General features: G+C 37.0%; 1 protein-coding gene across 1 annotated transcript; it reads right to left on the bottom strand.

The window, feature by feature from the left end:
- Positions 1–737: 737 nt before the first annotated feature.
- LOC105945546 (zinc finger protein 883) lies at positions 738–8,239 on the bottom strand. The gene is made up of 6 exons (XM_018097056.2): positions 8,147–8,239; positions 7,784–7,915; positions 6,036–6,116; positions 4,296–4,422; positions 4,011–4,091; positions 738–2,352 (listed from the first exon to the last, which is right to left on the bottom strand). The coding sequence occupies exons 2-6, from the start codon at positions 7,856–7,858 to the stop codon at positions 848–850; spliced, it is 1,869 nt and encodes a 622-aa protein (XP_017952545.2). The 5' UTR covers positions 7,859–7,915; positions 8,147–8,239; the 3' UTR covers positions 738–847.
- Positions 8,240–17,269: the final 9,030 nt, after the last annotated feature.

Below are 17,269 nucleotides of genomic sequence, written 5' to 3'. Positions count from 1 at the left end.
TGTTTGATAAATTCTAAAACTCACATTTATGAGATTGTTTACATTTTGCCAAGGACAGCTCCCACTGATTTCTACTTGACGCGCCAGTCTTTCAGATGCTTATTAGAGTTTTTAGATGTTTCATGTTTCTTTTGCTAAATAAATGTTAAAACCATAATTCAAAATCATGATTAATAATGCAAATAAACTCAAATTCCAAAAAATATATGCATGTTGGTAAATAACCACCAGAATGTTTTGAACTGAGGCATAACTTGACAGTTAAAGGGGTGGTTCACCTTTGAGTTAATGTTTAGTAAGTTATAGAAAGGCCAATTCTAAGCACCTTTCCAATTAGTCTTCATTATTTATAGTTTCTTAATTATTTGCCTTCTTTTTCTAACTCTTTGCACCTTTCAAACAGGGTCACTGACCCCTGCAGCAAAAAAATCTATTGCTCTATGAGGCTACAGTTTAATAGTTATTGTTGCTTAATATTACTTATCTTTCCATTCAGGTCCACGCCTATTCATATATTAGCCTTTCTTTCAAACCACACCCTAAGGTAATTTGGATCCTGGCAACCAAATTACTGCTTTAACTCCAAGCTGGAGAGGTGCTGAACACTGAAATAATTTAAAAAAAAATAATACAAATAATAAAAAATGAAGACCAATTGCACATAGTCTCAGAATATTACTCGTTATATCAAATGCACGGGTGAACAAGCTCTTTAAAGAAAAAAGGATGAGAACCAGTTCAGGCAAGAGCTCTAAAGTTTAGTTTACTGGTGGTTGTGTCATGGTTTAAAAAATACAGTTACAAGGCAAATTATCCTACCCAAGTAAATGTAAATAAAACATTCATATTAAATACTGCACATGGCCAACTGTTCCCGGTGAGTCCTTTTATGAACAGAAAGAGTGGATTTCTGAGCAAATCCTTTTCCACATTCACTGCATTCATATGGTCTCTCTCCAACATGAATTCGCTGATGCTGGATTAATGCAGTGTACCAAGTGAAGTTTTTTCCACACTCGCTACATTCGTATGGTCTCTTCCCAGTGTGAATAATGTGGTGTTGTGTAAGGTGTGCTTTCATAGCAAAACACTTTCCGCATATGGAACAAGAGTAAGGTTTTTCTCCTGTATGTTTTCTCTTATGACTGACCAAATGAGAACTGTCAGTGTACGTTTTCCCACACTCGGAACATGCATATGGCCTTTCGCCTGTGTGAATTCTCATATGCCTTAAAAGGTGTGTGCTTCCTTTAAAACTTTTCCCACACTTGTTACATATATATGGTCTCTCTCCAGTATGAGTTCTTCTGTGTAGTATAAGACCTGCATTGTATGTAAAACTTTTTCCGCATTCATTGCAAATATATGGTTTCTCACCGGTGTGTGTTCTCTGGTGATTAACCAAATGTGAACTATCAGTGAAGGTTTTCCCACATTCTGTGCATTTGTATGGCTTCTCTCCAGTGTGAGTTCTCATATGTCTTACTAAGTGTGAGCTGTGATTAAAGCTCTTCTCACATTTATCGCAGCAATATGGCCTCTCCCCCGAGTGGATTCTACGGTGTTGGCGAAGGGCTGATTTATGGGTAAACCTTTTTTCACATTCTGTACAAGCAAACAGCCTTTCACCTGTATGGGTCCTCCGGTGTTGGACAAGATCGGAACCCCGAATAAAACTTTTCCCACATTCTGAGCAAATGTAAGGCCTTTCTCCTGTGTGAATTCTTCTGTGTTGGACAAGATGTGAACTGAGGCTAAATGTTCTGTTGCATTCAGGGCATGCATATGGTTTTTCCCCTGTGTGAGTTCGTTGGTGTTCAATAAGCTGGGATTTTTGGACAAAGTCTCTTCCACATTCAGTACAGAGGTATGGTTTTACACCTGAGTGAGCTCTTTGATGTCTCCGAAGGACTGAGCTGCGACCAAAGCTTTTCCCACACTGACTACATATATAATGTCTTTTTATTTTGGTACTTGAGTTAATCACATAATCTTTATCATCATTATCATCATCTTCCTCCTTCACTTCATCATCATCATCATCATCATTATCATCATCAGTAAAACCTTTGTCTTCATTTCCTTGAGTATTTTGGTAGGTTACTGGAGTTTTTGCATTAAATCCTTTCTTCTGATGAGTCAATTTAGCCACAGTACATACATCAGGATGGTTTGATTTGGCATCTGTCACTTGAGGATTATGAGAAGATTCACATTCCTGTGGTAACTGTTTTGGAACATTTAATCTTTTCTCTCGTCTATGCGTCTGAACATTTTTTAAATTCAAGTTTGAGGATTGTAATTCTAAAGGCTGATCTCTTCTAGCATTTCGCAGCATGGAAACATATTTTGCTGAAAGGAAAAAGTGTGCATTTAGTAATAAAGCTTATTTAAAAACTAAAGGGCAGATGCATATAGGGTGTGCCTCACAATTCATGATGACAACTAATATAAAAAAAGGGATCAAAGTTAATCCTTTGGTCAACCAGGGCCAATTCACTCTTACTTTTTGAACATTAGTAAATATATTTTTTACAATTGGCAGCCCAAAAATCAGGCACCTTTAGTGAAAAGAAAATAATAATCCTTTTCTAGCAACTGTTTTAAAACAGTCTGGTGAAATCTGTTCTCTTACGAATCTTTACATAGATAACACTGAAATCTATGGAACATGTAAACTATTGGTTGTAGGTCCATTTATATTAATGTAAGAAAACTTGACAGTGATCTTAACCTTGCTAATGTTTCCTTGCATCAATTGCTTTTGTCTCCCACTTTGTGTAATAGACAATTTTTTATCCCAAAAATAAAAAGCTTGCCAGTCAAAAGCAAACAAACTTATGTCCAAAAAAACAGCAATCATTAAAAAAAAAAGAAATTAATGCAAGAAGCAGTGAGCAGGATTAAGATAATGTAAATCTGCCCCTTAAACTCTACATCTGATTGTCCCAGTCATGTGCAAAATTACTCTCCACAGTTAGCCATTTTCCAGCCTAGTTACAAGTTCAGTTTGAATTTAGTTTATTTTCCTCTGGTTAATATTTCATGTTACCATATTTTCAAGTTACCATCACCTTTAAAAAAAAGTTCTTGTTTGCACTTCAAAACACTTCTGTCTATGTAACACTAACAGAACCTAAGAAGCAGTCTTACATTAAAAAGCAACCAAAGCAATGATGCAGTTCTTTTTCATAAGTCAGATCAATACTACAACCTACTACTACTGACTATTATTATTCTCCATACCCTTCTTTTACCTTTTAATCCAAAAAGGCTTTTGCTAAGCTAATTCCCATAATCCATTTTTTCAGAACTATTACACCATAGATCTAAATGTTCCCTTTAAATCATTTATCTGTGTTACGGTGTCAGTAGGTATTGCAGCCCTCTAAGAGTCTATCCTACAATGCTAATCTTAGGGGCTGATTTACTTACCCACGAACGGGTCGAATGGAGTCCGATTGCGTTTTTTTCGTAATGATCGGTACTTTGCGATTTTTTCGTATGTTTTGCGATTTTTTCGGATTCTTTACGAATTTTTCGGATTCAATACGATTTTTGCGTAAAAACGCGAGTTTTCCTATCCTTTACGAAAGTTGCGTAAAAAGTTGCGCATTTTGCGTAGCGTTAAAACTTACGCGAAAAATGCGCAACTTTTCACGTAAGTTTTAACGCTACGCAAAATGCGCAACTTTTTACGCAACTTTCGTAATGGATACGAAAAACTCGCGTTTTTACGCAAAAATCGTATTGGTAACGAAAAATTCGTACAGAATCCGAAAAAATCGCAAAACATACGAAAAAGTCGCAAAATGTTCGTTTTCAAGTCGGAACTTTTCCAATTCGGGTCGGATTCGTGGGTTAGTAAATCAGCCCCTTAGTGTTAATGCATGTTTTCTTTTTTTCTGGACAGCTGCATAGTGTTCTTTTGGCTCTGTACCACTTGGGTTTTTATATTGCTGTAAGCACATTAAAATTCTAAGATGCTAATAATGAGTATAAGTACTTACTTTTTTCAGGTGTATGACCTAAATAAGTTTTCTCTCCTTGCTCAATTTTAACAATAATCTTTGGCTTTTCATTTGCACAACCTGTAGAGTAATACGGAAAAGAGTTTTGTAATAAGTATTTGTTATTAAGATCTGCATGCATGTTTATATTACTAACATTGAAATGTAAAAAGAACGACCTTCTTTTTACATTTCAATGTTAGTAATACAAACACCTAGAAAGGTAAATTTTAAGAAACCTTAAGAAATGCAGATATATTTTATTTTTCTTTAAATCTCACTCACCAACTGAGCTGACGGTATAATAATTTTCCATCATGACATTTTTATAAAGGTTCTTTTGTCCATCTTCCAAATAATTCCACTCATCCTCACTGAAATAAACTGCCACATCCTCAAACTTTATGGGTCCCTGAAACACAAAAATATTTAAAGGACATGTAAAGCCTACATTTGCCTACAATGTTGGGCACATCTCCCCCACCCAAATGGGATAATTTGTACTGCAGATATCCCCTCTGCTTGCCAGCTCCATCACATTTTCCTAAAGCAAATAGCAGCCCGGTGGCCATTTTTCCTCTGATACATAATCAGTTACATTTAAATCTGCAAGCAGCATACACACACAAAGACCTTAATTCAGCATACATTTCATCAAGAATACAGGCTCACACAGGCAGAACTGTCTTTGATAAAAGTTCTGCTTTATTTGACCACTGTAATGTTAAAGCTGAGCTCAGGAGGAAAAAAATTGAAGCAGCCAGCTAGATCTGAGTTTCTATGGGAACCAGGGTGTGTTTAGTCATCTGAGCTTAGAACAACTGAGCATGTCTGGCAAGCCAGGAATCAAAACAAATTCCTGAGGGGGGGCTGAGTGAGTTACAGGAGGAGAAGGAAATCTAAGTGATTAAGGAGATGTTGCAGCCTTTCTATTAACCTCTGGACAACCAGTATGGCAGGTATTGTCTTTTAAATCTATTTAACATTCCTGTAGCTGAAGTTTTTGCTTGAAGTTTGTGCTGGGAGAAAGGTATTGCTTGTCACTCAAAATTATGCTTTCATAAGTAATTCAACCTACCAGCAAAATTATCAGCTTAAGATGATGACTGTGGCCTCTTTGCCATCAGTCATACTTGATGGTCAAATGGTGGCCCCCAGAAACTTCCCTCCCCCCCGTTCCGGAAGATGAAAAAGGCAGCTGGGCAGGGAGCCAGGAATGCAAAAAACCTTTTGTGCAGTGGGGACCTCCCCACCCTTGTGCCATAAATCATCTTCCACTGTACAAGCAAGTAGAGTAGCACAAGTTCATCTATAGTACAAACCTCTTATTAATTACTTGTTTGCTTCCAAATGATGCATATCAATAGTTTATAGGACTAATTTATCCTGAGTGAATATTCAGCAGACATGAATCTAAAATTGGGTCATCTAACTCTGTCAAAGTTCGCTTTAATACAGCAGGCATAGTTTCACAACATTTCATATTTACAAAAAGCTTTTAAGTATGCTGTTGTGAGAGAAATGTTGCACATGTTTTTTTATGTCAGTGTATTTTCCCCATACAGTTGTAGTGTGGAATTTTTGCTCTAGAATGTACCCTATAAAGAAATGTGGGATGTCAGCATGGAGAAGATGACATAGACAATGACAAACCAAAGTTGCAGCTCAACCTTTCAACCAGTTTTTAAACTGGAGAAATTTCACCTAGGAAAAATAAGTAAATGTTGGGCAGTGCAAGATAATTCACTCCCAAAAAAATTGTAGCTTTCCCTCTTTAGTAAATATGCCGCTTGGTCTCCTGTCACTGTCTAATGATGATAGATGGGTCAACGCATTTGTTAGTTTGCTTTATGAGCCCCACCTTCTTCATCCCCATGCATGTAAAACCATAAGATTTAAAAAGTGGCCCCAAGACCTTGGTTTCCTAATAAATGAACCTACAAATTAAAAAAAAAAAAGAATCCATAGCATCATATTTTGAATATACTAAACCCTTTTATTATATTTCTGCTGCTGGTTTCTTACCTTTCTGTAGGAACCCCTATTTTTGCTTCCTTTTGGCCTTCCTCTTCGTCGTTTTGGAGGAAGCTCTTCTGAAGCAAGATCCTAACAACAATACAAATAAATTATCAAGGTACTAGTGTATGCAGAATACATGCTCTCTCAGCCTATCTGTATTTTTAGTAGCTCAAAAAAAATTACATGAAAAATGTCAAAACCTTTTAGCAAAGTTTATACAGGTATAGGATCCCTTATCTGAAAACCTGTTATCCAGAAAGTGCTGAATTATGGAAAGGCTATCTCCCTAGACTTTATTATAAGCAAATAATTCAAATTTTTAAAAATGATTTCCTTTTTCTCTTTATTAATAAAATAGTACCTTGTACTTGATCTCAGCTAAGATATAATTAATCCTTATTGGAGACAAAACAATCCTATTGGGATTATTTAATATGATTTTTAGCAGACCTATGGTATGGAGATCCAAATTACAGAAAGATCCCTTATCTGAAAAAACCTGAGGTCCCAAGCAATCTGGATAGCATAAGTTTCTGCACCTAAATCTTTAGGCACAAGTGTACTGTGCCTAATGAATTTGGCCAGGAAGGGATCCCTGAAGCTACCGCCTAGCTCCAGGGTTCCCTGAGTCAATAGGTGCAGCAGCCCTCAATTTAAAGGAGACATATCCTATGAAAATTATGAATGTACCAGTGAATTATACTCCTCTAGATATAGAAGGATTGTGCTTAAAAAGTTGTGTTTCTGACTGATTTATTGAGAAATTCCACAAAAACCCCACTAGTCCCGCCCATCTGTTCCACTTCCTGCTGGCTGAATTGTCTGGATGAGCTGGGGAGCCGGCAGCCCTCCATACACTGCACTGTAGGATAGGAACCAATCAGCAGCTAGGCTGACCTGATAGGGAACTGAAGCCTGTCTTTGCTTGAGTGAGTGCTGGGCTGTGATTGGCTCTCCGCCTCCTACTGTGCTTCTGGCAGGGACCGTTAGGACACGCCCACTCTTCATTTCACACTGGACGGAGAAGTGATAGGATCTATAGGGAGCTCCAATAAAGGGGCCATTGTTACAGATAGGGTTAATTTTTAGCACAAAGTGAAACCAGCACCGGATATTATTCATAATTGCCTACAAAATTAGGGTTTTTCCCATTAATCCAATATGTCTCCTTTAAGACAGAAGGTATTGAATTGAATGTAGTTGAATGCAGCTATATGGAAATGTTTGATGCAAGTACCTTTACTGAAATGTTTTAGCATTACTGAGCATTACTGAAATGTCTAGTATTACATTACATTGCATTACTACAAAAATCTTAATGTGTGCATTTCAGTGAGTGACAGCATGCCCCTTTCTTTGAACAGTATGTAGAAATATGTTTTCAATTTTCTAAATATTTTGTCACACTTTTTATTATATATACACCAAATAAGCATGCCACTAATCCCATGATTCCATTAAAACTAGTTTGGTGCTTGTAAGTGTGGTATGTATCATCTAGTACAGCGGTTCTCAACCTGTGGGTCGGGACCCCTTTGGGGGTCGAACAACCCTTTCACAGGGGTCGCCTAAGACCATCGTAAAATACATATTTCCAATGGTTTTAGGAACCGAAACACCGCTTCTCTATGGTTAGGGGTCACCACAACATGGCTGTATTAAACTGTATTAAAGGGTTGCGGCATTAGGAAGGTTGAGAACCACTGATCTAGTATAATGTGTATAGTGTAGATAGATGATAGATAAATAGATACCTTGGCAGCTAATATTTCAGTTTCCATCTCATCCTTGTTCCATGTGCAGAATTTCATCAAAGTAATCTCCTCCATCTTTAAAAACGACTTTATACAGAGGTGTAGCAGTTGTGATTATTAGAAATGGCGCAACTTAAAAAAAAAAAGGAAATCATAACAATGGTTATAGAATTGTTTACATTATTACATACATTATTACATTCTCCTTATTTGTAAGGAGAATGATAATTACCATACAAATGTCAAAATTAATACTATCAAAAAGAGAGCAACTAAATAAAATAAATCACATTTGTGATATTAAAAGGGATAGCTTCAATAAAATACAAAGTCAGATTTAAAGAACTGTAACAAATATTTTACCTGAAAAAAATCTCTGCTAAACTCTTTAACCTTATATCATAAAGACATTTCTATATGATGTGGTTTTTGAATAAAAAACATTACCATAGATTAAGAGAACAAAACAAATAAAGCAGTCAGGCACCCTTCAGACTGCAGATCCCTTCGTGCATCCTCTCCTGGTTTCCGGTTCAAACCGGAAGTTAATTCCCTGCATTTCTTGTTGTGCAATGTCTGCCTTGTGCGTGATTAACCGGGCTTCTCTTGCCAGTTCGGGGATTGGGATGGGAGGTTAAAGGAGAATTTCTCTTCTCCTGCTGTGTCTGCGAGCCTGTGTGAATGAACAGAACGCTGGCCGGGCTTGTACAGGCGAAGGTGGGGGGGAGGGGGCAGTCACACAAACCGTAAGGATGGCTGCTTATAGAGGGCTGCAGTCTGCTGGATGCCAGATCTTTCATTACGTAGTAGGCTGCAAAATCCACTGCAGCGCATTGATAATAGTAATGTTATTGACTGCAAGTTCTAGTGGCGTACCATAAACCCTAAGGCAGGTTATATAAACTCGCTGTGTGAATTGAATGCACATACTATATAGGGAGGCCACGAAAAGATGGAAGACTTCACATTTTTTGGGTTTGCGTTAATTTTAAATGGGTGAGATATAATTGTGGAATGTTACCGATTTATGAGAATAAATAGTGGGGGTGATCAAAAGAATGAGCCCATTTTTAGCAGGAGAGTACCTGCAGGGTTAATCAGAGGAATGACAGAGGCACTAAGGAATATAAAAGATATCAGGCGAAGATGCCATGAAATACACTGACTGGTTATCATGGGCAAGTAAAAAATCCTGGTCCTTCAAGCAGTGCAGCCACTACATTGCATGAAATATGTAACAGTGTATGGCAAAATCAGAGCTAAGTTTTGGCAGTAATTCTTGTGGGAAACATTTCATACATGTTATATAGACTTCAAGATGACCAAACTTCATGCTTTGAGTTTATAGGCAGCAAGACAGAAGAAGTTTTATTAACAGTATTGCACTTACAGGAACGAGCAAACCTGTCCACACCAGGGCTGGGAGTTTTGCATCTCAAATGGAAATATGAATTAGTACCAACTGAAGAGGGTCCTGAAAGCCAACCACTACTTTACACATAAATGTCCCAATTTGTTTAATGTAGTAATGGTTGTCATGAACAAAATTATTATTGCACAAAAAACACGCTATACTGCTTAGAAGACAATTAAACTGACGAAAGAGTGGACATTGAATTATCATGCTCTCTGCTAGGGAGAGTTAGAGGAGGTCTATGAGATTAGTACCCCTTGTGGTAAAGGACCATTGAAAGGGGAGAGAATTTGTCAACTTTGTTACATGGTGCAATAAATTTGAGCTCAAAACAAAGATTGTTTCCTTTAAGAGACATAAATTAAACATAATTAAACTTTTTTATATATTACTCATCTGATTCCTCAAATTCCAATTTCCATCCCTTAAGTTGCATTTGTAGTCCGTTAGCATTAGAAGCTATAATTGACAGGTTGAGAAGTGACAGGTTCAGGTTGGAAAAACAGTCAGGTTTAGGAACTTGAATGTAACAATTACAAAAACAAAACTGTCGGTGACAAATGATCAACATGATCTATAGGTAACTTTTAATGTACAATAATATTTTGAAAAGTAGTTTTTTTCATTTCAATATTACGTTAAGAGTTAGAAATATATGTGCCTTCAGCATTCTGTGGTCAAGTGTTTCTGGTGACATTCCTTTTTGAAAGTCCCTTGTCTAGCAGCATTCACAGCAGTATTAGTGATAATTTGTTAACATGTATGGACAATGGCACAGCTGTAGCAAGCAATATTGTGGTTCTTGAATATGAATAAAGAAATGCAGAAAAGTAATATGTTGCAAACACAGAAAGTGAATCAAATATATCAAATATTGTCATAATTACTGGACATACATAGTGAGATATGCACTAGTTACTGGATATTATATGCCATGCTTTTAAAATAGGGTGTGTTTTTACTTCAACCCTCATTTTTGCAGCTCAGGGTTTGTGCACTTTTTGCATATTCAAAACAAATAGTTTTTTAATAGTAATCGAAGCCAGGCAAATGTGGTTTATTCATAAAGTTATGTAGAACAGAACCAGAACATGAGGAAATAAGTGCAAAGAGTGCCTCATTTTATGAATTCCATACTGCACTACTGTGCATTAGGGGAACACGTTTAAATAGAGCAGTCTGATGTCTCAGATTTCTGATGTTTAACAAGTGACTGGTAGTCAATAAAGCTTTTGCCACATTCAGAACATATATAAAGCTTTTTTGCCTCATGGGTTCTTCTGTGTTTGGCAAGGGATGAGCTGTCAGTAAAACCCTTACCACATTCAATACACACATATGGTCTCTCTCCAGTATGTGTTCTTTGATGCACAATCAAATTGGAACGATCTGAAAAGCCTTTTCCACAAGACTTGCAGGAGTATGGTTTTTCACCCGTGTGAACTCTCACATGCCTAACAAGAGCAGAGTAGTCAGTGAAACGTTTTCCGCATTCTGTACAGGAAAATGGTCTCTCTCCTGTATGGGTTCTTTGGTGTGTTACAAGATTGGAGCTTTGGTTGAAGCTTTTCCCACACTCTTTGCATACATATGGCTTTGCTCCAGTATGTAACCTTTTGTGTCTGACAAGATGAGAACTATGAGTGAAGCTCTTTTCACATATAACACAAACGTAGGGTTTCTCCCCTGTGTGGATAATCTGATGCATCACCAAGTTAGAACTGCGAGCAAATGTTTTCCCACATGTACTACAGTTATAATGTTTGTTTCTTTTGCACGATTTCTGTTGCACCTGATCTGGGTTGTTAAAACTTTCTGAAGACACTAAGCATGCAAATTTCAAAGTATCTGTGTCATGAAAATTGTATTTCTCATTTGCAGTTAATGGTTGGTCAAGCTGTTCTAATAAGCTACAAGGATCTATGAACATTTGGCTTCCAGAAGTATTAGTTTCTCCTGGGATGTCACATTCTCCATCAGAGATGCAAATACATGGTCCCTGTACAAGATCACAATTGGGTACAAAATCTTCCATTGTCCAATCTGTTGAAAGGGAAACACACAACAAGATTAGCAAATGGAAGGTATATATACAGTTTATTTTTAGATTCAGTCCCCAAGGACACACCCACTCACCAGCATATGGAAAATGTCTACCATGTGCAGGAATAGGGAAGCATGTATGTCCACATCTGATATTTTACTTATCTTGTTTAATTTTATTTTTTTATGTATTTATAAATATATGATGACTAATTACATGTATAATATATTGCATGTCTTTAAAGGGAATCTTTATTCCTAGGTGTGGATGTGAAAATATAAAAACTATTACAATGTACACAAGAAAGGCTAGTAAAATGATATACTTTTGGGGTACCAAAACATCCCAGGGTAGATTTAATGAGATCAGTATCTGCTTTGGTAGATAGATCCCCCAGATTGATATTTCTGTCGTAAGCCATAACTGCTAGGAATTTGAGAGGCAGAGGCCTGTAAAACTTATTGTAACACTGTAACAGTGACCCCTATAACCACTCCATTCACTTTTTTACTTCTTTATATGATGTCATGCATAGTACTGGCAACATACTTAATTCTTATTGGGTATGTTTCCTCTCAGTCTGACATTGCTCCTGTGCCTGCTGAGTGCTGCCAATCTAACATAACAGTATGTTAAATTTGTGATATCCTGAGTCTGTTTGCCTATGCCACGGGAAACATTAACCAATGATCTTTTAATTTATGCAACTGAGTGCAGAAACAACCAATGCATTGGTCTAATAGGAAAAATGTAAGAATATAGGAAGTTCTCAGTGTGTCAGGTTCAAAATAGGCCACACACATCCTTTCAGAAAACCAGGAAGAAGACCAGAGAGATCAATTTAGCTTTTACAGAGGCATTTCTACTTTTTTTTAATGGAAAATGAATTTTCTAACATGTTGAGAGCACTGTTGGTGGTTTTGCAAGTCCTCTCTGAAATATGGTTTCTAGATAGCTTCTTGAAGCAAATTAAGGAAGTGGTCTTATTATCTAAAAAGAATTTGGGGATTTTTGAGGACAACAGACTGCAACTGAGCAATGCCAGTCGTTGTCTTCTAGTACAACATACTTTCTTGCATAAAAAAGGGCATTGACTTGAAGGTTGAAAATATAATTTTGCCTCTTTATAGATCCTTGGTAAGGCCTTTTCTTGATTATACAGTGCAGTTATGTGCCCCAGTGAGTAGGATGTGTATAAATGAGGTGTAAATATTGCAGAGATGTGCAACTAGACTGGTAAACAGCATAATTAAACTTCGAGAAAGACTATTATAGTTGCAGTTGGTTTCTCTGGTGAAAAGGGGACATGATTTCTTTTTATAAGTACTTTAGAGGGCATTACATAGATAACAGGAGCTTTTTTTTGACAGAAAAAAATACAGGAAAAATAACAAGAGGCCTCCCCTTTAGACAGGGGAAGCAGACTTTCCACTCAAAACATGGCAAAATATTCATAGTAGGATGCACACAACTCTCAAGAATGTCAGTATATGTTGGTGTGTTAAGGTTTCCTTTTACTGTAACCAGGAGCTCTTTCCCAAACTACAGATAACAACCCCAGATGACTTTTCTTCCTCAACCAAATATTTATGTCATCATGATACATTGTGATGGGCAGTGTTCTCTGAGCATCTGCGTAATCCAGAGTTGTCTGTTAGACTGAAGCAATTATATAAAATCACATATATGTATATGTCCAGGTATCCTATCCATTACTGCTCATGTTGTAACCCTCAAAGTGCATAATAGTTACATGGCAGTGCAAAGTACATGGCATTGCAAACAACTCCCAGGGATTAAAGCACACTGAAAAATACATTTACATCTGGGGATAAATATCCCCATCGTTTCAGGGGGGATATTTATCAAAGCTGTAAGTAGTTCTTCAGTGGGAAATTTACAGCTCTCCACTTAGATCTCTGCTACCGAAGGCAAATAATCTCTCCAAAATGCCTTTCTACCAGCAATACAAATGAAGCGTAGTTGCCTGCAGAAGTAAAACTGAAGCAATTTGTATTGTTACTGGTGGAATGGCATTTTGGAGAGATCAGTTGCCTCCGTTAGCAGAGATCTGTTGCAGACGACTAAATCTCTCAATGGGACATCAGCCTTAGGCATATGGCCCATGCAAATTAGCCCTGTTTGTTATTATTATTGTCCTTTATATAGTGCTGACACATTCCCAAGAGCTTTATAGAGATTAAACAGCTCATCAGTTCCTGTTGCAGTGGAGGTTACAATATAACGGCTTGTTAGTTTTTTCTTAGCTACAGTCGCTAACAGTGTGTGAAGCACTGCTGATCACATGTTTGAATTTGCAAGCAAATCCCCAATTGCATACTTTTTCTTTGTATGTGAAAGATATGTTTAAAAAGGAATTTAAATGGCTATTGATCCTGTGGCTGAATTATATTTTGAAAACCATTTTGTCTAAATGTATAAGCAAGTGTGCTGTCAGCCATATTTTTTTCTGAATGCTTAGTCACAACATATCCTGAATAATATTTATAAATTGTATAATATGGCACTTTGCGGGCGTTAAGGAACATATTGGCATGAACAAAGAGCATCCTACCCAGTACAAAATAGACTTGTGTTTTGGTTTTCTCTCGTTATTTTTATTGCCCACCCCTTTTTATGTACTGCCTCCCTTGTCAGTTCATGGGCATCCACATAATAACCTCACTCAATAGCTTGTAATTTTATTTTCTGTAATATGTGCACCCATAGAGCATAGCACACAAGCGTATGTGTTTGTGATTTCTACTTGTTTAACTATTTGTTTATTGAATCCCTTCTTTCCTAATTGCCTATGGTTTTTACAGTAGCTTTTCATTAAAAAAAAAAAAAACAGTTTCACAGTGTGTTAGAAATTGAGCTAGACAATGCAATGCATTTTTTTGTCACTCACCCAAAGGACAGCCTTTATTTGAATCTGTGGAGCAGCAGAATTTGAATGCTGAGCTCGAATGCAGTCTGCTGTGCTTTTAACAGATGATGCTGTAGCTGCAGATGATCATGCTTTGTTCTGTAACTGCTTGACATTTTACACATTCTCTCTTACACTCCAGCCAGTTTTTTTCTGCTTCATTGTTGCTGGGTGGGTGCCTGCACACAGCGAGATATTCCCATTTATCGTTATCAGCATATATAGCCCCTCCTATGCTCTTTTTCAAAGGTCTGTGGTCTTTTAATTATAATTTTTTTGTACTAATTTTGTGTACATAGGCTAGCCTATGGTTTGCAGGAGCTTACTCAAATTAATCATGTGGTATAGGTAGGCTGTTCCTCAATGCAGGGCCGTTTCCAGCCCTTCTCAATTTTTGTTGCCAGGTTTTTCTAAAATGAGTCATCTTTTGCTTCTGTTGTCTGTTCTGCACTATATGTGAGGGTCTAATTTAGAAGGGCTGTCTGGTGTTTGTCTTTAGTGTCTTGTTTTGACAGTGACATTTTAGGTGAATGTTTGCCATAGGGGTACTTTGGAGTGTGTAAATCTCTTTCAATGTTAAACCTAATAGCCATGTTAATTCTAAAAACAACATGGGTGTATAGCTGGAGGGTCCAATTATCTTATGGAGGTGAAAGCAAATGCCTCTTATCTTGCCACTTACCTTTTGAAAAAATGTGCAATTCAGTGTGGCTTTAGGCCCAGTGTGAATAATTAAGCAGGGACAGGAAGAGATAGTTTTACTGATGAAATGGCAACATTACAGCTAGATTTCAGAATTACAGTATATACAGATAGGGGGTGCCTGTATATAAGACATCACACCAGAGGCAACCCCTTTAGATTAAAGGAACAGAACTTTAATTTGAAGCAGTTTAGGTGTTTTTTTTACAGTAAGGGCAGTTACATAATTTAGTTGGATTGAAAAAAGACTCAGGTTCATCAAGTTCAACCCCTCCGAGTGAACCTCAGCACACATAAACCTATCTTGACCTATCCATACTCTCATATACTGTGCTTAAACTATATAAACCAACATCAATACTAATTTTAGATTTTAGTATCCCAGTAACCTTAAATATTTTTATATTTCAAGAAATCATCCAAACCACTCTTAAAGGCATTAAGAGAAGCTGCCATCACAACATCACTCGGAAGAGCACTCCACAGCCTCACTGCCCTTACTGTGAAAAACCACCTACTCTGCTTCAAATGAAAGTTCTGTTCCTCTAGGGTGGCTTATGATGCGCTGGCCATTTTTAAGGGAAAAAAGAACACCCTCTTTCTGTCTATAATTCCCTCTAATGTACTTGTACAGAGTAATCATATCCCCTCACAAGTGGCTTTTTTCCAGAGAAAACAACCCAACCTTGACAGTCTAACCTCATAGTTTACATCTTCCATCCCCTTTACCAGTTTAGTTGCACGTCTCTACACTCTCTCCAGCTCATTAAAATCCTTCATAAGGACTGGAGCCCAAAACTGCACTGCATACTCAAGGTGAGGCCTTACCCAGGGACCTATAAAGAGGCAAAATTATGTTTTCATCCCTTGAGTCAATGCCATTTTTTATACAAGACAGCACTTTATTTGCTTTAGTAGCCACCGAATGACACTGCCTGGAATTAGACAACTTGTTATCTACAAAAATCTTGAGACCCTTCTGAATTAAGGATACCTCCCACACACTACCATTTAGTGGGTAACTCACATTTAAATTATTTCTACCAATGTGCATAACTTTGCACTTTTCAACATTGAACCTCATTTTCCATTTTGCTGCCCAGTTTAGTCAAATCCCTCTGCAAAGTGTTAGCATCCTGCATGGAACTTAAACTCTTGCATAATTTAGTATCATTGCCAAAAATAGAAACAGTACTTTTAATGCCCACCTCCAGGTCATTAATAAACAAGTTAAAAAGCAAAGGACCAAGGGCAGAATACTGCTGTACTCCACTAACAACACTGGGCCAATTAGAAAATGTTCCATTTACCACCACTCTTTATTACTCTATATTATGTTTCAGGCCAATATGCCTCAATTTTATAACTTCTTTCTGTGCGGTACTGTATCAAATGCTTTAGCATTATATTTATTTAGATAGGTCTCCGTTCACTCTGTAATAATAAAATAGTACCAGGTACTTGATTCCGACTAACATATAAGTAATAGTAAAAACATATAAGAATAGCAAAAAGAAATTCTGTTGGATTTATTTAATGTTTAAATGGTTTTTAGTTGACTTATGGTATGGAGATCCAAGTTACGAAAGACCCTTTATCTAGAATATCTCAAGATATTCCTCAATATACCTCAAGAGAGACTTGCATCTAGGGTTGCCATCTTTTCTAGAAAAAAAACCTGACCAATTAATAAAATGTATTCTAAACTGTACAGATGGACTTGGTTTTTATAAAAAATTGTCACTGCTTGTCTCTAAACAATGTATCAGCCCCCTGTCAGGAATTAATAATGACGATGTTAAAATTCAGACTGCAAAATTCAAAGTCTGAAATTTAATAAATGCAAGGGTAATTGTCAACAAGGTGCTTTTGTGCCCTTTGAGCACCACATTTTAATGTAGTCCCTATTTATTTACCTGCAAGTGCTTCGGTCTGGAAACAGAAATTTGCTTTTCCAGGCAACCATCAATTGACAAGCTTTTCAAATTGAAGTGCTTGGAACCATAGAGCTGTTAGATTGCAAACTACATGAAGACCTTTCATATAAATGGACTGAGCATGTAATTAAGATGTCAAGAGGCCGCAACTTGCTTTACTGAACAAATTATATTACCACAACAACTTCAGTTCAGCACAGAACTGTGTTGTTTATTATAATACCAGCCACACTTTGAAACACTCAGATATTGCCCTAATGTTACCACTTTTAACATTTTCCAACCTTCATAAACTCTTTCATCGAATAGGCCAGAATTAATTTCAATTACATAACATTAGCTCTGTTCCTCTAGCAACTTGCAAAAGATTTTTAAGAAAGCCAAATAAATGCTAGACTTGGTTTTTATAGGAATTTGTCACTACTTTTCTCTAAACAATGAATCAGCCCCCTGTCAGGAA

Source organism: Xenopus tropicalis, chromosome 1 (assembly GCF_000004195.4).
Source record: "Xenopus tropicalis strain Nigerian chromosome 1, UCB_Xtro_10.0, whole genome shotgun sequence".
NCBI lineage: Eukaryota > Metazoa > Chordata > Amphibia > Anura > Pipidae > Xenopus > Xenopus tropicalis.
The sequence above is the reverse complement of the archived record's forward strand: the minus strand, read 5'-3'. Positions and strand labels throughout refer to the sequence as shown.

Excerpts from the sequence above, each read along its gene's own strand:
- LOC105945546 (XM_018097056.2), bottom strand. The coding sequence starts at position 7,858 with ATGGAGGAGATTACTTTGATGAAATTCTGCACATGGAACAAGGATGAG. Across the intron at positions 4,092-4,295 it reads TTATACCGTCAGCTCAGTTG|GTTGTGCAAATGAAAAGCCA; the intron begins GTGAGTGAGATT and ends ATTACTCTACAG. Across the intron at positions 2,353-4,010 it reads AGGTCATACACCTGAAAAAA|CAAAATATGTTTCCATGCTG; the intron begins GTAAGTACTTAT and ends TTTTCCTTTCAG.